Genomic DNA, 21867 nt, shown 5'->3' on the forward strand with positions numbered 1-21867 from the left:
TTTTCTAAATAGTTCCTAACCTGTTCTTTACCCACCACGGGCTGTCCATCTTCATCCCATCTTGCGTCACTTGGCGCAGAAGTTCAGGAGCCGCCCTTGTCCGTGAATACAGAGGCAAAGAAAGCATTGAGTACTTCAGCTTTCCCCACATCATCTGTCACTAGGGTACCTCCTTCATCCATTAGGGGCCGCACACCCTCTCTGATCACCTTCTTCTTGTTAACATGCCTGTAGAAACCTCTCGTTATCCTTCACATCCTTAGCCAGTCGCAATTCCATTTGTGCTTTCGCCTTCCTGATAACCCCCCGGCATTCTCGAGCTATACCTTTAAACTCCTCCCTGGTCATTTGTCAAAGTTTCCACTCTTTGTAAGCTTCCTTTTTGTGCTTAAGTTCACCAAGGATTTCCCCTGTAAGCCGATCCGGTCTCCTACCATGTTTGCCTCTCTTGCTACGCGTTGGGATGGTTTCTTTCTGTGCCTTCAATAAGGCTTCTTTAAAATACTGCCAGCTGTCCTGGACTCTTTTCCCCTTCATGTTAACATCCCAGGGGATTCTGCCCATCAGATCTCGGAGGGAGTCAAAATCTGCTATTTTGAAGTCCAAGGTGTGTATTTTACTAAAGCAAAATGCAGGACAATGTAGCACTTTAAAGACTAACAAGATGGTTTATTAGATGATGAGCTTTCGTGGGCCAGACCCACTTCCTCAGATCAAATAGTGGAAGAAAATAGTCACAACCATATATACCAAAGGATACAATTTAAAAAAATGAACACATATGAAAAGGACATATTTTACTACTCTCTTTTCTTCCTTTCGTCAGGATCCTGAAATCTACCATCTCATGATCACTGCTTCCCAGGTTGTCACCCACCTCCACTTCCCCTATTAGTTCCTCCCTGTTTGTGAGCAGAAGGTCAAGCTGCGCACGGCCGCTGGTCAGATCCTTCAGCACCTGTGTCAAGAAGTTATCCCCAACATTCTCCAAAAACTTCCTGGATTGCCTGTGTACTGCCGTATAGGTTTCCCAGCAGATGTCAGGGTGATTAAAGTCCCCCACGAGAACCAGGGCCTGCGATCTGGAAGCTTCGCTCAGTTGTCCGAAAAAAGCCTCATCTACCTCATCCACCTGATTCGGTGGCCTGTAGCAAACACCAACCACAACATCAATGATGTTTGCTCGCTCCTTTAAACTTAACCCATAGACTCTCAACAGGTTTTTCTCCCTCTTTATACTGGAGTTCAGAGCAATCACAGTGCTCTCTTACATATAGTGCAACTCCTCCTCCTTTTCTTCCCTGCCTGTTGTTCCTGAACAGTCTATACCCTTCCATGACAGCGCTCCAGTCATGCGAGTCATCCCACCAAGTCTCTGTTATCCCAATTAAATCATATTTCTTGGTCTGGGCCAGGGCCTCCAATTCTTCCTGTTTTTTGCCCAGGCTTCTCGCATTAGTGTACAAACACTTCAGGTAACCAGTTGATCGTCCTATCTTCTCCATTCGAAACATGGGTCCTCCTTTCTTGCCCCTTCCTCCCTGCATTTCTTCCCGGTATCCGACTTTCCCACTCCCCTCAGGGTTTTGGTCACCGTCCCCCGATGAACCTAGTTTAAAGCCCTCCTCACTAGGTTTGCAAGCCTGCCCGCGAAGATGCTCCTTCCTCTCTTCGTTAGGTGGATCCCATCTCTTCCTAACAATCCTTGCACCCGGAACAGAGTCCCATGGTCGAAGAAACCAAAGTCCTCTCTGCGACACCATCTGCGCAACCACGCATTTATGTCCTCAATTCGACGATCCCTGCCCAGTCCGTTCCCTTCAACAGGGAGGATGGAGGAGAATACCACTTGCGCTCCAAATTCTTGGATCCTTCTTCCTAGCGCTACATAATCCGCAGTAACACGCTCAAGATCATTCTTGGCCGTATCATTAGTTCCCACGTGGAGAAGCAGGAAGGGGTAGCAATCCGAAGGTTTGATCAGTTTGGTAAGCCTCTCAGTGACATCCTGAATGCGAGCTCCCGGTAAGCAGCACACCTCTCGAAATTCCAGGTCCGGACAGCAGAGGGATGGCTCAGTCCCTCTTAGAAGGGAGTCCCCGACCACCACCACCCGTCGTTTCCTTTTGGGCGTGGTGGCCGTGGAACTCCCATCCGTAGGACTACGCATCCCATGCCTTCCAGTAGATGGTGTTCCCTTCTGGTTTCTTCCTTGTGAGGTCCCTTCCAGAGCTTTCAGCACTGCAGAGCCTGTGGAGAGAGCTTGAAAGCGATTGCTTACCTCTATAGCATCGGGGGATTCCCGTGCTGGCCTTTTTCCCCTTCTAGAAGTTTCATGCTGCCAGTTCTCTTCTTGGTCACGTACTGCCCTCTCTGGCTCTTTTGGATTAAATGCTGCCTTCTATCGAGGAAGTCTTCATCTCTCTGATCAAGCGTAGGATTGACACTTGGGCCTCCAGTCCTCTAATTTTTTCTTCCAAAATGTCGACCAGCTTGCACTTGGTGCAGATGAAATCCGTTCTTTCTTCCGGGTGGAAGACAAACATGGCACACGCTGTGCAGGTAACAACAGCAGACCCCTCACCATCCATCACTGCTGTCCTGGAGAAGGGATTTAAAAGAAAGGCAAGAGAACCTCACACCCTTCCCAACTCCCTCTCTAAACTCCCTGTTAGCACTCACCTGTTCGCAAGCTCCTTGGTCGCTTGCCCACTGCCTTATAAAGCCCCTCCCCCTACCAAGGCTCAGCCAATCTGCAGAGGCTTCTAGAATTCAAACTTTAATTAGAAGCCAACAGTTTCCACCTGCCAATCACACCTGGATGTGTCCCAGTTATCCTCTGAGGCTGGGGAAGGATCATCAGAGTGGTCTTTGTTTTCTCAAACACACAGGGTGGGGGTGGCAGGCACTGAGGGGCTGTGGTGCAATCGTCGCTCAATCACCTGCAGTCTGTGCACATGGATGCACATGCAGCACCAGTCTGCACCCCTGGGCTCCTGCTCATAGGCTCTAGGGAGGCCAGCCACACTTCTGACCCATAGGGGGGAAACTCCACCCTCCCACCAGGAGCTACTGCTGGAAGGAGGCTTGGGACAAAGACACACACAAACACAGACTCTGGAGTGTCGCATACGGGCATGCCTGCACAATCGAGGCACTACCCACTCCCGGGGATGGCACTGCAAAGCACAGATGTGTGTCCTGCTCTCTCTCTCTCCCACTCACACTCATACACACACCTTCATCCCTCTCACCCAGAAGCCAGGGATACCAGGTCTCTCCCCTTGGAATGCCTAGGTGGGCATTGAAGCGGTCCTTGCTTGGGTCAAAATGGCTGGCTTAAGGCTTCATTAGCCATGGCATGAGGGGGTAGGCCACATTCCCCACGACACACAGTGGCATCTCCACGTCCCTGATCCTGATGCTGCGCTCGGTGAAGAAAATGTGGGCCTCCAGCTTCTGGGATAGCAGAACCACACAGGGATGGGGCTTCCCCCTGCTACACACACAACCATCCCCTCTACCCCCACCCCCTTGTGCCCTTAATTCCCCCTTTTCCTAAGGTCACCCTTTTTAGTACTTCCTCTCCCCAGGGACTGCAGCCTGAGAGTGCCATACCTGCATAACGAGGGCCCTGACGGTCAACTTCCCCATGATGAACTGGTTCCCAATGGATCATCTAACTGTCCAGCGTGGCAAGCTTCCAGAGTGCAATGGTGACCTGCTTCTCTGAGGGGGATAGCAGGGTGCATCTGTGGGTTCCATTGTGTGAAGGCAGGGGTGAGCCAGGCACACAGCTCTAGGAACGTCTCCTTCCTCATGTGGAAGTTCTGGAGCCACTGCTGGTTGTCCCACTGCTTCATGACAAGCCAGTCCCACCAGTCAGAACTGGTGTTCAGCTGCCAGAAGAGGCACTCCACACTCGGCTGCGGCTGCAAGAGCTCCATTCCCACATACATGCTGAGGGTCTCCTCAAGCAACTTAGGGTTGTGTTCTTGCAGGGCTTGGAGAGCAGCCTGCAGAAACTGCAGCACAAAAATCAGGGCCAACAGATGCCCAAAAGCAGCTCTGGGTCCATAGCAGAGTGTGCTGTGGTGTCCAGAAGCAGGGCAGCCAAAGCACATAGTGGAAATGCTTGCTGTCCCTCAGAGAGGTAGACAAGCAAGCAGAAGAACCTGAGAAACAGCTATATCAGGGGGAGGGGTCCCTTTAAGCTCATGCCTCAAGCAGAAGCTCCAGGAAGCAACTGCTGACATAAAGCCTTGCCTGAACTGGTTCCAGGTGGCCTTATATGTGAGATAGCATCCAATCAGTGTAGATGCTATCTTTCGAAATAGCACATCGCTATTTCATTACACTTTTTGTGTGTAGATGCGCTATTTCAATATAGGCTATTCCGGAAGATATCTTACAGAACAATTTATTCCAAAAGAATGTGCAGTGTAGACGTACCCTTCGTGTTATATTTAATACCAGAATTGAAGTACAAACTAACTGGTGGGATCACCGTACAAAGAAAATGTTCCCTTTTTTCATACGTTTCAAGATTTTATAAATCTCTGCTCCTTGGTCATTCCTAAAGCAGTTCTATACCCTGATCAATATTGTTGCCCTTCTTTTTTGGAATGGAGGAACCAGAACTGCACACAGAATCCAAGGTGTGAGCATACCATGCATTTCCATAGTGGCATTATGATATTTTCTGTCTTATTATCTATCCCTTCTCTAATGGTTCCTAACATCCTGTTAGTTTTTTCTTTTTTTAACTACCTGTGCACATTGAGCAGATATTTTTAGAGAACTATCCCCAGTGGATCCAGGACCTTTCTTGAGTGTTAACAGCTAAATTTAGACACCTTCCCCCAATCATTCTGTACATTTAATTGGGATTGGTTTTCCCATGTGCATTACTTTACACATATTAACAATGAACTTCACCTCCCATTTTCTTGCCGTCACCTAGTTTTGTCAGATGCCTTTGTAACTCATTGCTGTCAGCTCTGGGCTTTACCATCTACACTAATTTTATATAGTCTGCAAATTTTGCCACTTCACCATTTACCCCCTTTTCTAGCTCATTCATGAATATCTTGAACAGTACTGTACCAGTACAGATCTTTGGTGGACTCTGCAGTCATTGACCATCAGAAAGAATTGTGATATCTCATACACTGTGCTGTGGTAACTGATAGAGAATGTTTGTTTTGTAAAAAGTCAACAATGCATAGACATTTATCAACATAAAATTTAAAACCAACAACAATACCAGAAACACTGAAGTCTTGCAGCGCTCTCTTTGGATCAACCTTTCGCAGTATGCAACCTCTGTAATAGAATGCTAACCAATTAGAAGGATCGAGATGAACTGCAGCAGAAAAGTCTTCCACTGCGTTTTTATACTGCTGTCGTTTACTGTATGCTCTTCCTCGATACATCCTAGTATAGAAAAAATAATTTATTTTTATTTACAATTTTACAAAAAAATGTATATATTTGCAGAAGAAAACCATATGAAGCTATGTACAATGTGAATATTTGAATCAGCTTAGTATTCCCTTGACGGTCTAGAAGCCCCCAATACCTGGGTTAGGGCTCCATTTTCGTGGGACCAACCCGGCCCGTAAACTTTGCTTGCAGTTAATGTCCCTCTATTAGGGCATATATGGCCTTCTGACCTGGTCCAAAACACAGTCCCCTCTATTAAGCTATATACGGCTCTCTGGTTTGGTCTGAAACACAGTCCCCTCTATTAGGGTATATATGGCCTTCTGCTCTGGTCCACCACAGTCTCCTCTATTAGGGTATATACGGCCTTCTGGCCTAGCCCAAAAAACAGTCCCCACAAGCAGGGGGAGGGCCGAGTGGGGAATAGGCGGATCCGGGCCCTCCCGCTCCGCCGGGTCCCATCCCAGGGCCCTGTTGGCAGTGGAGTATATTGCTGCCTGCTCAGCAGGGATGGCTACCAAAACACATCAAGCTCCCAGAGAACAATCCTCTGCCCTGGGCTTCTTGCTACCATTTCTACAGTGCTGCACGGCTCCCGTGGCATTGCTCAGATCGCCCTCCTGGCTGGGGCTGTCGCTGGGGCCACTGAGGCTGCTGCTACTGGGGCTGCTGTTGTCATTGTGGCTGAGGCTGCTGCGGTGGCTCAGGCTGCTGCTGAGGCTTGGGCTGCTGCTAAGCCTGTTCTGGGGCCCGTGCCTGCGCTCCTTCCCCTCTGTCGGTCCACCCCAACTGTCTTGCTCGAGAGGCTTTTATAGTTTGTCTCCAGTGGTAGCGTGCCCAGCAGGCCTGTGGGGGAGGGACCTTCTTGACTAGCTGGGCCAAGGCCATTCCCTTGGCTTCAGTGAGGGGCTGGAGCGACCAGTCACAGGCACCAACCACCATTTTAAATGGGCCGATACTGCATAATATTTAAATAGCAAATTCCTTTTTATTTTTACTGGCAGATTTCTAAAGTATAAATGGGTAATTGCAGAAGAAGAATTCTTATTATAGTGCTCAGAGGATGGACAGATGGAGATTAGCTTCTATATTCTGTTTCCACATACAATGGCAGTACCATGAAGAGGAAATAAGATGGTTAAGTCAAAGCTTAGGAGGTTTGGCTTTCAACTTAACACTCTCACTTCAGAGAATGAGATTAGCTATAAGGGGAGGCTGTGTGATGGCGTGTCGGAGACTCCCGTCCCTGCATCCCTGTCCACAGCAAGATGTGACTCTGCCAGCCAGTAGAATAGAAAGGGTTTATTTCTTCTCAGAGATACAGCACAGCCCGGGTTTGATGTGGGCATAGGAGTAATTTGGCAGGCAGCTTCAGACCCCTTGGGGCAGGGATGCGCAGGCCCCTGAACCTCCAGTACTCGACTTAGTACATTCTCTTCATGTTTGCCCAGCCAAGACTCCCCCTTCTCAAAACCACAGAACACTCATCCCTGCCAGGTAGCCACACCCTTTCCTTTATTTAAACCCCTTTCCCTGGCCAGGTGAGAAACTGTTGCTCATTGCCTACGTGCTTGTGCTCACGGGAGACCCGCCCCCACTGAGCAATGCTCACAGACAGAGGCCAGTAGGTGTCACCCACAGCACACACAGAAACTAGTGAATGCCCAACCAGAATGGACCCAGGGCCACAAGAGTAGACAGCATATCCCAGAGTGTACAGCACCCCCCACTACATCACAGGCTGCTCCTATATGAAAAATAATCTATAGGAAAAAGTCTCCAGCACCCGCACATAGGGCATGCAGACACCCAGTGTAATCAACAATATACAAGCACTTAAAGTATCTACAAGGATTAGATTTATCCTGAATGTGAGGACCTAGAGAAAGACTGGAATGAAAGATGACACCCAGATTATGGACCTGAGTGACAGTTAGAATTATGGTTTTGTTCATCACAGTCCAGAAAGGCTGTGGCGGGAAGAAATTAAGAACTCTATTTTAGACATGTTGAGTATAAGCTGATGGCTAGACATCCATAAGATGTAAGCAAGACAGGCTGAGATTTTACTTTGGATAGTCTGGAGGAGAGACACACATCTGTGAGTCTCCTGTACAGAGTCACTGGCACAGTATATTTTGTGTTTACAGAAAATATATTAGTATATTATTTTAAAAGCTATTTTACTAATCAATTAATAATTGCTGACTATATATTTTACCTTGCTTGAATATTGCTGGGGTCTTCCTTAATCACAGCTGTAAAATCCTGAAGAGCTACAGTCCAAATTGATTTATCAAAGAAATGTATTCCATGTTTCATGAGTGCATCTGTTCTTTTTGGGTTATATTGAAAACACTGCATTGAAAACATTAAGAAGCACATAATATTTGCATAATACTTATAGTGATTTTCCAATGAATTTTAAATCTGAAATGAAAAGGTACCAAAGAATATTTACTTTTTTAAAAATAATAAGCTACCTTCAATTCTTTTTTAAAATGTCCTTGTCCTTTAATTTCCTTTGCCATTCTTTTCTCTTCAATTGTAAAAATGGAATACAACCAACTAGGCAATTTTATAAACTGATTCTTAATTTAGCTATTCATCATTCTTCAGGATAAGTTACAGAAATTATGTACTAACTTCATCACACTCAATTGTTTGTTGTTCGTTTAAAAGGATACAAGCTGCATGCCAAATAAATCCACATATTTGTATTTCAGTGATAACGTTACACTACAAAAAGGAAAACCTACTTTTGCATAATCATCCATTGCCAATAATAATTCCTCCTCTTCTTTCAACAACTCAGCTCTCCTGAAATAAATATCATCATCTGTAGGGTTGCATTTCACTGCTAAAGTGCAATTCATGATTGCTAATGCTTTATTGCCTTGCTTTCTGTAAATTTCAGACTTTGACAGATATGCATCTAGAACCAATAAAATATAAAATACAGTATTTAGAAACACAGAATATTGGCAATTCTTCTTCCCTCTGTGAGGTATGTCTACACTCAGCACTAATTCGAACTAACTTAATTCGAATTAGTTAATTCGAACTAAGCTAATTCGAACTAGTGCATCTAGACCTAAGAACTAGTTCGAATTAGCGTTTTGCTAATTCGAACTAGCATGTCCACATTGAGTGGACCCTGAACCGAGGTTAAGGATGGCCAGAACCAGTGCCAGCAGGGCATCAGATTAGGACTTAGAGTGTGGATCTGCTGCCTCAGCTTAGCCGAGGGCTGTGGTTAAAGGGACCCGACTCCCACCCCGGACAGACAGTTCTCAGGGTTCCCCGCTCACTTGTCTAACTCGATGAGGAACAGCAAAGCAATCCTGGTTGGAGTGCCCTGAGTGCCCACACTCGGCACATTACAGCACTCGGCCATCAGCCCGGCTGCACTTGCCGCAGGCTGCCATCCGGGGAGGGGGGTCAATTGGGGGCCTGCAGGAGAGCTTCCACCCTGAGGAGCCCGCAGAGCCACCCCAGTCCTCCCCATCAGGGGCTCGTACCCCATTCCTCCCTCACCTCCTTCCACTTACCCCTCCCTAGCCCCCATTCCTGATGTACAAAATAAAGGACACGTGTGTTCAAAAATAGAAACTCTCTTTATTGAACAAAACTTGGGGAGACTGGGAAAAGGAGGTGGGAGAGGGGAAGAGAAAGGGTGGGAGAGGGGAGGGCAACTAAAATGATCAGGGGTTTGGAACAGGTCCCATATGAAGAGAGGCTAAAGAGACAGACTTCTCAGCTTAGAAAAGAGGAGACTGAGGGGGAATATGATAGAGGTCTATAAAATCATGAGTGGTGTGGAGAGGGTGCATAAAGAAAAGTTCTTCATTAGTTCCCATAATAGAAGGACTAGAGGACATCAAATGACATTAATGGGTAGCAGGCTTCAAACTAATAACAGAAAGTTCTTCTTCACAAAGCAAATAGTCAACCTGTGGAACTCCTTGCTGCAGGAGGCTGTGAAGGCTAGAACTAGAACCGAGTTTAAAGAGAAGTGAGATAAAGTCATGGAGGTTGGGTCCATGGAGTGCTATTAGCCAGGGGGTAGAAACGGTATCCCTGGTCTCTGTTTGTGGAAGGCTGGAGATGGAAGGCACGAGACAAATGGCTTGGTCATTGTCTTCGGTCCATCCTCTCCAGGGCACCCAGTGTTGGCCGCTGTCGGCAGACAGGCTACTGGGCTAGATGGACCTTTGATCTGACCCAGTATGGCCATTCTAAGCTCAGGGCTCAGGGCCGGGGGTCTCACTGGACCACCTTGATTTTCATGCAAACCTGCTCCTGGGTGGCCAGGCTGGCAGCTATCCTGCCTAGACAGCCACTTTCCTGTGCCTAGTGTGAAGGTCGTGGATGAGGTCCACGATGTCTGCACTAGACCAGGTGGGCGCCCGCCTCTTGCGGACCTGGGCAGGCTTCTGGGAGCCGCCAGCCTGGTCCCAGGAAGAGGCGGAGGGCTGGGTGGCAGCGGGTGGCTGGCTCGAGCCGTGCCAGGTGCAGGGTCTGCTGGCTGGGTGCTGGCAGGCTTGCACCTGGCCTGGGCACCGTAGCCAGACCGTGCCCCTTTAAGGGCTCCGGGGCCAGGAGGGGGACAGAAGAGTTTCCCTGGTGGTGCCCAGAGTGGCCACCAGGGAAAGCTGGGGAGGGCTAGCCTCCCACTAGTTCGAATTAAGTGGCTACACAGCCCTTAATTCGAACTAGTTAATTCGAACTAGGCGTTAGTCCTCATGGAATGAGGTTTACCTAGTTCAAATTAAGTTCCAACTAGCGGTTTGTATGTGTAGCGCCTATCAAAGTTAATTCGAACTAACGTGTGTTAGTTCGAATCAACTTTGTAGTGTAGACATACCCTAAGATTTCTCAGTTATTGAAAATCTTTGCAAACTAAAAGTAACATAAAGCACTTCAAAGTAGTCCACAGGTTCAAAGCCATTTTAACCTGAGTAAAATAATCTAACAGACCTTCTTTGCATGTTTCTTGACAAATTCTAATCTGTAATCGAGCAAACCAATAAAAAAAAATGGCCTGCACATAGGATTACCAGGTAGCTTCAGCAAAAATACCGGACACATTTGATCCAGGGGAGTGGGGGACAGGGACCAGCCAGGAGGAGAGCGGGGCTGGCCGGGCGGAGGGGAGGGAACAGCAAGCAGGGGTGGCGGGGGGGAGGGGTCGGGGGCAGCGGGGCTGGCCAGGGGAGATGGGGGGAGGCAGCTGGCAGGAAGCAGGGCTGGTCGGGAGGGACCAGGGGGGCTGGCTAGGAGGGGAAGCGGGGGGGGGGGGGGGCGGGAGAGAGAATCAGCCGGCAGGGAGCAGGACTGACCCAGGCACATGCCGATCTCAGGGTGCTGCCTGTCCCGTGCACGGTACCTTGAACAGCACTCAGGAGTATGGATAAGGCTTCTCCTCCTCCCCAATGCATCACTCCTACGTCAGACACAACCAGAGGCTCCTAGTGCCGATTGCGCCCCACCTCCCAGCCACTCCTCTCCACTCCCACCAGGCTTCAGTCAGGCACCTAGCCGGAAATCCAGAAAATACTGGACTTTGCACAAGTCCAGTATTTTCTGAATTTTTTTTACCAGACAGAGGGTCCAAAAAATAGTCTGTCCAGTTGAATACCCAATACCTGGCAACCCTACATGCATAAAAATCTTCCAACAACTTCAAAACTATTACACCAATTTTTTTTCAAACGCAACACATTTCCTTAGCTCTCCTTAGAATGTACTACTCAAAACAAAGCAAGTTTGAGCAAAATAATATGCGTCTGAAGTTAGTTATGTGTGTGTAAAATTCCTGATTAAAACTTATGGCAGAGTGCTTATACACATATGTGCACCTCAAAATACTGAACAGATTTTGCTGGACCTTTGCAAAAACAATTTGCTTCAGGCAAAGATCAAGCACAGAAAATTGCAACGCAAAATGAATTTATCTGCTTACAGAGGTTAATAAAAAGAGTTAATAATGGAAATTATATTTTAACCTTTAATTGTGGTGCTGGCTATTGATCCCACTACCATGCATGTAATGAAAAAAGAACCATAAAGGGAAAATGTGAACAACAAATAGAATCTGGTTTTATTTTAAAATAATTTTAAAGATTTTGAAAATTTTTGTAGAGAAAAAATGTTAACAATAGTACACATGTACAGTATATTTTATGTGAGCATAATATATACATATCTACTACATATTTGAGAAAATTTGACTGTCTGTCCATCTGTCTGTCTGTTCAAGAAACCCTCCTAAACAGTAAGAGCTAGGTCCTGCAAATTCAGTATACAGGGCGTCCCTGTATACATCCGTTCTGCACTAAAGTCATTGATGCTTGTAGGAACTGATGCATTATAAGTCCTTCCATTCCCCACTCTTAAGTAACGCAAAAAAAAAATGGCACAAATGGAAGTTAGCTGTAGGAAAAAAATTCCCTGCTTTAAGTTATTTCATTATAAGTCTAATTTTTTTTTAATGTATCTTGTACTTACAGCGAGGACAGCCTGTATAGCTTCCTCTTATTATAACTGAATGCAAGCTACGGGTTTGTGCCAGGAAAATGAGATGTGCAAGGAATGAGATTGCGTCTCATAAAACCATACAGAAAAGAGACAGAACCACCAAGCAGGTGAAAAGGGCTGACTGGGGGCCCACACACTCTCTGGGACTGCCCTATCCCCAAACCTCCGACCCCCCCAAGAGCCCTTTTGGGGGGTCAGAAGATTGCTCTCCCTACCTCCTTCCCCAATTTGTAAGTGAACATTATTGGTTGGTCCCCTTCGTCAGGGCATGAGGTTAAAGTGCAGAGTTTGCTGAATTCCATACTCTGTCTGTGAAGACCAGGGGATAGATGAACTAGACCAGCCCCTGCTGAGGCACATGGACCCCAGATGTGCCCGCTAGACCTGCAGCAGCTATGGAGAGGTGCCTTTTACCTGGGTGAATGTTGCTATGGTGACAGGAGAGAGGAGGTAGTCCTCTCTCCAGGGCAACCTGTATAAGGAACTCCTCACCCGCAACACACACCCCATGACAATGATTCAAGTGAAGCATTTACATTTTCATTTTATTTTCCAAAAAAAATCCCCAAATTAATGAAATTAAGTACCCAAACATCATTGGGTAAATCTTCTATATATCACCACATTTTACAGTACATTCAATGAACATAAAATACTATTGCAAAGACAGGGCTCAAAAGCTGAGAAATGCTGGCATTTAGTGTTACCTATGCATCTTTAATTTTGTCCCCTTATGCTTTCAACCTGTGTACTGAATAAGGCAGGAAAACTTTGGGGGGAAATAGTACATGATACTATAATTAAAGACTATACTGTCATGCATACATACAAAGGGACAAAATTTAAGGTGCATGGACAGCTGTAAATTTATTTCTTTATTTTCAAGTGCAAACTAAGTAACATTCTTTTCATTCAGATTATATTATATGCAATCCTCCAGGTTTCTGTTTCTTTATTTGTTTTAAATGGAAGATAAAAAAAATTATAGCAATCTCACCTAGGGCTCCCGGGTTTCTAGTTTTCAACCAGAAAGTCTGGTTTTCAGACCTGTATAGTCTCTAGTCAGAAGTAGTGACTGGACACCAAAAGTCCAGTTACCATGATTTTATATCTTCTTCTCTAGGAAGCAGCAGTGGCCATGACGTAAGCTCCCCAGAGGGTTTCGCCATCACCATTGAGAGTCAGCCAGGGCAAAGCAAGCCGTAGATGTGTGGAACACATAGACTATGCCACCTGGGGGATGGAAAATATCCCTGACCTGGCTCGGTCCCCTCCGGCTGCAGTCACACAGGACAGGGCACTGCAAATGCCTGTGGCATAGCTGGCCATGGTGATAGGGCACTTTCCTAGCTAACTTCCTCCTCCTCCCTGTGGCTGGGAAAGAGTCCATGGTAGAAGAATATATAGGCTATCAACAGTGAGATGCACACTGGCTGGTTCCTGGGGTAAGTGTATGGGGTGTTTCTGGGGCACGGAGGAGCCATGGGCTTGGAGCAGGGGCTCAGGATGGGCTGGGATGCTGAGACTGAGGGCGGAGTAGGTGGGATAGAAAGCTGGAGGTTCAGAACAGGGGTGGACTCAACAAGCATAGAGCTGTAGTGTTCAGTTTTGAGAAACTGGAAAGTTGACATCTTAATTTCTCACCACGAGCATGTTTGAACCATGTACCTTCTGTACCACAACACAGACTTTTACAATTTGCACTATAAGCATAACATTAGTCAGTGGCATAAGGAGGCTGCCACGACAGTTGGTGGGAAAGAACAGGCCACGAGGGGCAGGAGGTGGTTGTGGGAAGTCTAATCCACCTTCCACTCTCACCCCCATCCTACCTGGAAGTTAGGGATCTCCTTCTCCATGTGCAACCCACACAACAGAGAATGGGCTTCCGGAACGATTTGCTGGCCCAGATAATGACGAGGGGGAACCTAGTTTGTCTCTCCCACAAACCACTCCAGAAGAAGAATTTACTCACCTTGATGCAGTGATGTTAATTCTTCGAGATGTGTGTCCCCATGAGTGCTCCACTGTAGGTGTCAGGCCTGTCCCAGCGCCATAGCTCGGAGATTTTTGATAGCTATAGTCGGCCAGATCGCGCATGCGTAATGCACATCTCGTGCCATTCGCGCCTTTTGCCTCATGCGCACAATCCAGCCCCTTTCAGTTCCTCTCGCCCACTTGGGACTCTGAAACGAGATATCTATTAACAGGATTAGGAAGCGGGGAGGAGGGCGGGTAGTGGAGCACCCATGGGCACACACATCTCAAAGAACCATCGTTACTGCACCAAGGCGAGTAACTTCTTTGAGTAGTGTCACCATGGGTGCTCCACTGTAGGTGACTGGACAGCAGTACTCGCAACCCACTCAAGATGGGCTCCATAATCAAGGTTTGTGCGAGGTTGAAAGCACTGCTGAAGCCAGCGAGGAGTCCGATGCTGCTCGCAGAATAATTGCATAATGATTCGCAAAGGTTACATTGGATGACCACGTGGCAGCACCGCAAATGTCCTGGAGGGGAACCCCTTTTAAAAAGGCTGTGGAGGCAGCCATAGCCCTTGTAGAATGCACCTTCAGGTACGATGGGAGAGGTTTCTTATGGAGCGAATAACAGGTAGTTATGCAGGAGGTTATGAACTTGGCAACACGCTGTGACGAAAGTGCCTCTCCTTTAGATTGGTCAGCTATAGAAACAATTAAATGATCTGTTTTATGCCAGCCCCTGGTCCTGTCTATTTAAAAGGCTAATGTCCGTCGAACGTCAAGGGTGTGAAGAAGTGTCTCTCTTGGTGAAGCATGAGGCTTCGGATGGAAAGTGGGCAGTGAGATAGGTTCATCGATATGGAATGTAGAGCATACTTTTGGAATAAAGGCTGGGTGAGGATGAAGTATTACCCGTTCTTTATGGAAAACTGTATAAGGTGGTTCTGACATTAGTGCCACAAGCTCAGTAACTCTGTGTGCTGAGGTTATAGCAAGGAGGAAGACCAGTTTGAGCATCAACATTCTGAGGGACGTGGTAGCTAGGGGCTCAAAGGGTATCGGGTAAGCATGTCCAAGACCAGGTCCAGACTTCACGATGGAGGTGGGGGTCTACAAGAAGGATCAAGGTTCAACAGACTTCTTAGGAACCTTCTCATGGTTGGATGGGCGAAAACAGAAGTATCATCTATATAGTGGCAGAAGGCAAAATCACCACCAGGTGCATTCTAAGGGAAGCAACTGCAAGGCCCTTTTGCTTCAGAGAGAGAATGTAATCGAGGATGTGGTGAATAGGAATGTTTTCAGGAATGATTCCCCTCGTAGAACACCACAGTGTAAACCTCTTCCACTTCAATTGGTAGGTGGTTTGAATGGTGTTTCTCCTGCTTTTCCTTAGGACCTCTTTGACTTGATCCAAGCAGTGATCCTCGGACTGGTTGAACCAGTTAGGAACCAGACAGTGAGAGGAAGAGTGCGTGGTTATGGATGCAAGAGACGGCTATGGTCCTGGTATACAAAGTCCGGAAGATCGGGAAGAGTATATTGAGGCTGAAGGGACATTCTGTGAAGAAACGGGAACCATGTCTGTCGTGCCCAGGCAGGGGCTATTAGAATCACTATGGCCCCATCCAACTTGATCTTGTACAGAATCCTGGGTATGAGGACAATAAGGGAGAAAGCACAGAGAAGGGGGTCACCCCAGTGTAGAAGGAAGGCATCCCCTAGAGCAGTTTTTCGCAAATGGTGTTCCGCAGAACCCTGGGGTTCCGCGAAGTGAAAATAAGGGTTCCGCGATAAAATTCCATTACAATAAGATTTTATGATTTAAAAAATAATTAATATTATGTGATTTTTGTTTTTAAATATGTGCAATTAACCTAAATGTTGATCTCATGACCTTATTTAGCATTTGTTTATTATTATCCTTACTTATTTGTGGTCTATTTTTTCAGCTCCATATATTAGACTGTTATATGGGATTCCACAAAATTCTTTCACGTTTAAAAGGGTTCCATGGCCAAATAAAATTGGGAAACACTGCCCTAGGGATCTGCAACCAATGACCGCTTTGGAGCAGTACTGTCTGCATTTCGCATTCTGATATGTGGTGACCAGATCTATCTGAGGAGAACCCCAACGATGGAATATCCAATCTGATCTCTCATTCATGATCGAGAGTGAAGTGCCTGCTCAGTGAATCCGCAACTACATTGCTTGTGCCAGGCTGGTATGACACTACCAACATGATTTTGTTGTGAATACATCAATCCTAGAGGCAGACCACTTCTATGCAAAGGGATCGGGACAGTGCCCCACCTTGACAGTTTATATAATACATTGTCACAATGTTGTCAGTGAGTATGCTGTTAGTCATTACGCAAATATATTTCTGGAAATGTCTGCAGGCGTTGAAGACTGCCCTGAGCTTGAGGAGATTTATGTGCAGGAAACTCTCTGTTGCTGACCACCTGCTTTGCACGGACATACCATTCATATGAGCTCCCCAATCAATAAGGGATGCATCTGTTGCGATTTGCGTCGAAGGCTGGGGCCAGTGAAAGGGAACCCCTGCCAAGAAATTGTCTCCACCAGTGGAGGGGCACCAGAACTTTGAAAGAAGGAGACACCATCTTGGTGACTTTGTGTCTTGTAGGAGTGTACACCAATGTCAGACAAGGCATCAGAAATGGAGTCTGGCATGACAGACTGCGTAGGTCGTAGCTGCCATATGGCCCATTAACTGTAGATAGATGAGTACTGTAACTGGCGGGCTGGAAGTAAGTATGGAAATGAGATCTTAGATTGCTTGGAATCTTTGAGCTGGTAAGTATGCGTGTGCTACCATGGAATCAAGTCGCACCCCTATAAACTCTAGGTTCTGAACTGGGACCGATATGGATTTTTGTTCGTTGACAATTAGCCCTAGGGAATGGAAAGTCTGTCTGGCTATTGTCAACATGTGTAGGGCTTTGATGAAAGAACACCCTTTTATAAGGCAGTCATCGAGGTAGGGAAAGATCATAACCCCCTGCCACCGTAGATAGGCTGCTACAACCGCCAAGGTCTTTGAGAATACCATGGGTGCTGATGAGAGGCCAAAGGGCAGCACCCGATACTGAAAATGCTCTTTGTCTATCATGAAGCAAAGGAATCGTCTGTGTGCCAGATAAATAGTAATGGGGAAGTACGCATCCTGGAGGACAAAGGCTGCAAACCAGTCTCTGTAGTCCAAAGACGGAATTATGGAGGCAAGGGTCACCATTTTGAAACGTTGTTTTCTTAAGTGCCGGTTTAGGTTCTGAAGGTCGAATATAGGTCTCCAGCCTCCCGACTTGTTCCATGTGAGGAAGTATTGAGAATAAAACCCTTTTCCCTTGAACTCGTTTGGTACCCTCTCTACTGCCCCGATAGATAGAAGGTGGTAGACCTCTCGTTTGAGCAGGGTCTCATGAGAGGGGTCCCTGAAGAGGGACGTGGAGGGTGGAGTAGTGGGAGGTAGAGACAGGAATGGTATTGTAAACCCAGATGACACAATCTCCAGAATCCAACGATTGGAGGTTATACTTGACCAAAGGTGGTAATACGGCCTCAGGCGGTAGTGAAAAGTGCCTAAAGGATGATGTTGCAGAATGACCACTGTGTGTGACTGGGAGCCTCGACAAAGGAGTCAAACCTGCTGCTTATTCACAGGTTGGCCTGGGGTATGGTTATTTTGCATGCGCCTTCTTTGCAGTTGTTGTCTCGACCTGAACTGATCGAAACTGCGTTGAAGTTGATGCGGCCTGTTGAAACCATAGCACCTTTGATATGGGTAGCAGCACTTCCAGCAATAGGAGGGCGTGTGCATCCCCAGTGTTCTGAGGGTAGTACAGGAGTCCTTGCCAGAGTGGAGGACCTCATCTATGTTTTGTGCAAAAAGCTTCTTTTTGTTGAAGGGGAAGTCTTCCACCTTGTTTTGCAGCTCTTTAGAGACCCCAGCAGACTGTAGCCACGAAGATCTTCTCATTGCTATTGCCATTGCCATGGATCTGGCAGCAGTGTCAGCTACATCTAGGGCAATTTGAAGGCCTATCCTAGTGGATGCGTATCCTTCCTGTACTATGGATTTTAATATTGGGAGTTTCAACTCCGGGAGGTGGTCCATCAGAGCTGTCAGCTTGGTATAGTTGTCGAAATCATGGTTCAACAATAGCCCTGCGTAATTAGCAATGCGCAACAATAGGGTTGTCGAGGAGTATACTTTCCTTCCAAAAAGGTCTAGCCTTTTGTTGTTCTTGTCGGAAGCAATACCTCTGTACTGGGGAGCTCGTGAGCACTGTTGGGTGGCACAAGAAGGTGGTTGAACAAGAAGTCCAGCCTCTTTGATGGTACAAAATACTTCTTGTCTGCTCTTTTACTGGTTGGGGGAGCCGAGGCAGGAGTCTGCCAAATGTCTTCCGCTGACTCCATAATGGCCTCATCGATAGGGAGTTCTATTTTGGTGCATTGCGCAGGTTACAAATTTTTCAGTAGATGATATTGCTTGTCCTTCACTTCAGCCAGTTGAACATCTTGACTTGCCACTACCCTTTTAAACAGCTCTTGAAACTGTTTGGTGTCATCAGGGGGAGACACATCCCCCGGGATCACCGCCTCATCCAGTGAAGATGGCAACTGATCGTTTGGTGAAGAGTCGGGCTGTTGCTCTTCAGTGGCCGACAATTGCCCCTCTTCTGGCTCTGATTGCTGCACCTGAGGAGGTGGCATTTGTGGTGGTATCGGATCCAAGGATCGCTCATTCTCAATTATGACCCTCGGAGTGTGTCTGGGAGACCTGCAGTAGCAAGGTTGGGGGAGCTGAGGCATCACCTTCTGGAATGGTGATGCAAAGTGTGATCCCTGTGATAATAGCAGTAGCGGCCAGGTACAGAGCATCTAGAAGAGCACATAGGAGTATAGTGTGTTTCATATTCCATATGAGGTGATCATGGCGATGAACGAATGTAACATACAGAACCCCTAGAGGAAGTTGGCGGTGAGATTGAGCTATTCTTGTGACGGTGCCTAGCACAGAAGTACAGTGCCGGTACATATGATGGGGATCTGTAGTGCCGAGTATGCATATAGTGCTCCCGTGAGGCTTGAGCGATGCTTGGCACCGGCAAGGTCAGTGCTGGCAAAGATGGAGATAGTGCCGGGGAAAAAGTTGGTGAGGGTGACAAAGGTGTAGGGCTTCTATGCCTATCGCAGTGCCCTTTTGTGGTGCTGTGGAGTCGCTTGGCCGTTGCAGTCTTGTCTCCTGCTGCGGCACTGGTGATCTGCTAGACACTGACGGTGCCATTGCCATGACTGCTGGCAGTGCCAGCGGTGCCACTGAAGACAGCTCAGTTGTCGGTGCCAGTAATGCCTGGGGCTTCAGTGCCACCACGGCCCTTGGCACTGTTGGTGCTGTATTTGGCATCTTCTTTGGTTTCGCAGCCGGAGCTGGCCTTGAATGTGAGGAGGTGGTACCAGATGTTTCCGGCTTCTCCCCCACGCTCACTCTATTAATAGAGTCTGGGGGCAATGAGCGCACTGGAAACCCTTTTCTTTTTAAGCAGAGCCGCTCCCAGAGAGGACACCCTGCACTTCTGAGATGATGAATGGTCTGAAGTTGAAGGAGTGTTGGATTGACATCTGAGGGTTGGAGCGCCTTGTCAAACAGAATCATGCATAAACACATTTCTCTATTGCACCTCGCCCTGACCGTGAGTTTCGAGCAGTGGGTTCATTTCCAAGGGACATGAGCCTCGCCCAAGCATCGGATGCATGAGGAATGTCTGTCAGAGGCCGGCACTGCCTCACGGCAGAGGTCACATTTCTTGAACCCCGGAGATCCCGGCATTGTTGGATGACCTCTGCTTTTTTTTTTTTTTCTTTAAAGTCTTAGGGCCAGAGAAAGAACCGAAGGTTTTCTTTGTTTTTTTTGTTTTGTTTTTTTTAAACGAGAACTAGAACTACTACTAACACTACAGCTAATAACAACTAACCAATATATATAATTTCTTTGTTTCCTGACTAGATAGTGAGGAGACAAGGAGAGCTCTGTCTGTGTTGAGAGGAATTGACAGGGTCCAGATAGTGTGCATGAGGCAAAAGGCACGAATGGTGCAAGACATTGTGCATGTGCATGTGCAATCTGGCCGACTACGGTTTCCGAAAATCTCCAAGGTGCAGCACCAGGACAGGGCCCAACACCTAGAGTGGAACATCCATGGGGATACTACTCGAAGAAGAAGTGGGAGGATGGCAGATGGAATGGTTGGAGCCAAATGCAGAATTTAAATGGCTAGTTGTGGAAGTCTTTGTTTCTCTGTTCTCTCCTCAAGGAGCTGAGGGATCTCCAGTAGCATGTAGTAACTGAATCTAGTGGAATACTTGGAGTAGAACATCCAGCCACATCCTCCCCATAGCACCCATGCTGCTACAGCAGCTCTGGGCACTTCTAGGCACTTTGGCAGTAGTGAGAGCCCATCACTTTGAAATGTTTATTTATTATCTTGGTATGCTGCCAACATTTGCCTGAGGAACAGAAGGGACAAAAGGGAAATAGCAATTTTGAACTATAACTATCTCAGAGCAATCTGAACAGAATTACTTGGAAGAAAAGCCTTAGACCAGAGATTCTCAAACTGTTTCAGGACCCCAAAGTGGGTTGCCAAGGCCAGTATTAGACTTGCTGCAGCCCAGGCCCAAAGCCAAAGCCCCAGCCCCACTGCCTGGAACCAAAGCCCAAGCCCAAGCCCCACTGCCTGGAGCCAAAACACAAGCCCCACTGAACCTAAGGCTTTGCCTCCCCTCTGATCCTGCATGGGGGGTTAGGGTGGTCTCAGACTTTAGGCCTCACCCCACACTGGGGTCATGCAATAATTTTAATTATCAGAAGCAATGAAGTTTAAGAATCCCTGCACTAGCCCAAATGAATTTCCCTGATCAATTTCAAAGGCCTGTTACAAATAACTGATGTGTCAGAACTTCTACAAACATACACACACAAAAAGTTGAAAGAACACTTTAGGAACATAAGAAAGGCCATACTGGGACAAACCAAAGGTCCATCTAGCCCAGTATCCTGTCTTTCAACAGTGGCCAATGATAGATGCTCCCAGAGAGAATGAACAGAACAGGTGATCATCAAGTGATCCACCCCCAGTCACTCATTCCCAGCCTCTGACAAACAGAGGCCAGGGACACCATTCCTACCCATCCTGGATAATAGCCATTGATGGACCTATCCTCCATTAATTTATTTAGCTCTTTTTTGAACCCTTCACAACTTCCTCTGGCAAGGAGTTCCACAGGTTGACTATACATGTGGGAAGAAGTACTTCCTTTTGCTTGTTTAAACCTGCTACCTATTAATTTCATTTGGTGATCCCTGGTTCTGATGTTATGGGAACAAGTAAGTAACTTTTCCTTATTCACTATCTCCACACCAGTCATGATTTTAGAGACCTCTATCATATCTCCCCTTAGTCTCCTTCTTTCTAAGCTGAAAAGCCCCCGTCTTTTTAATCTCTCTTCATATGGCAACCGTTTCAAACCCCTCATCATTTTGCCTTTTTCTGAATTTTTTCCAATGCTAAGATATCTTTTTTGAGATGAGGCAACCACATCTGTACACAATATTCAAGATAGGGGCATACAGATGGATTTATACAGAGGCAACGAGATATTTTCTGTCTTATTCTCTATTCTATTTGGTATACAGGCAGTCCCCGGGTTACATGGATCCAACTTACATCGGATCCCTACTTACAAACGGGGTGAGGCAACCCCGCACTAGATGCTTCCCCCCAGCAGACCAGGGAGATGCGAAGCTAGCGCCCCACCCCCACCCCCAGCAGACCAGGGGACGCGGAGCGGCTTTTCTCAGCAGACA

The 21867-nt window shown here is 47.0% G+C and overlaps 1 protein-coding gene across 8 annotated transcripts in view; it reads right to left on the reverse strand.

The window, feature by feature from the left end:
• TTC6 (tetratricopeptide repeat domain 6) overlaps positions 1 to 21867 on the reverse strand; it is a 184237-nt gene that overhangs the window by 78300 nt on the left and 84070 nt on the right. For 6 of the 8 annotated variants that reach the window (XM_075926900.1, XM_075926899.1, XM_075926901.1 and 3 more), the window contains 3 exons: positions 8205 to 8380; positions 7667 to 7803; positions 5267 to 5436 (listed from right to left, as the gene is read on the reverse strand). In XM_075926900.1, coding sequence (XP_075783015.1) covers positions 5267 to 5436; positions 7667 to 7803; positions 8205 to 8380 — 483 coding nt within the window. Of the gene's footprint in view, positions 1 to 2682; positions 2724 to 5266; positions 5437 to 7666; positions 7804 to 8204; positions 8381 to 21867 lie in introns of those variants that run through there. The other 2 variants (XM_075926905.1, XM_075926906.1) reach the window with 2 other exon arrangements.

The sequence above is a fragment of the Pelodiscus sinensis genome, chromosome 4, assembly GCF_049634645.1.
Source record: "Pelodiscus sinensis isolate JC-2024 chromosome 4, ASM4963464v1, whole genome shotgun sequence".
Classification (NCBI taxonomy): Eukaryota; Metazoa; Chordata; order Testudines; family Trionychidae; genus Pelodiscus; species Pelodiscus sinensis.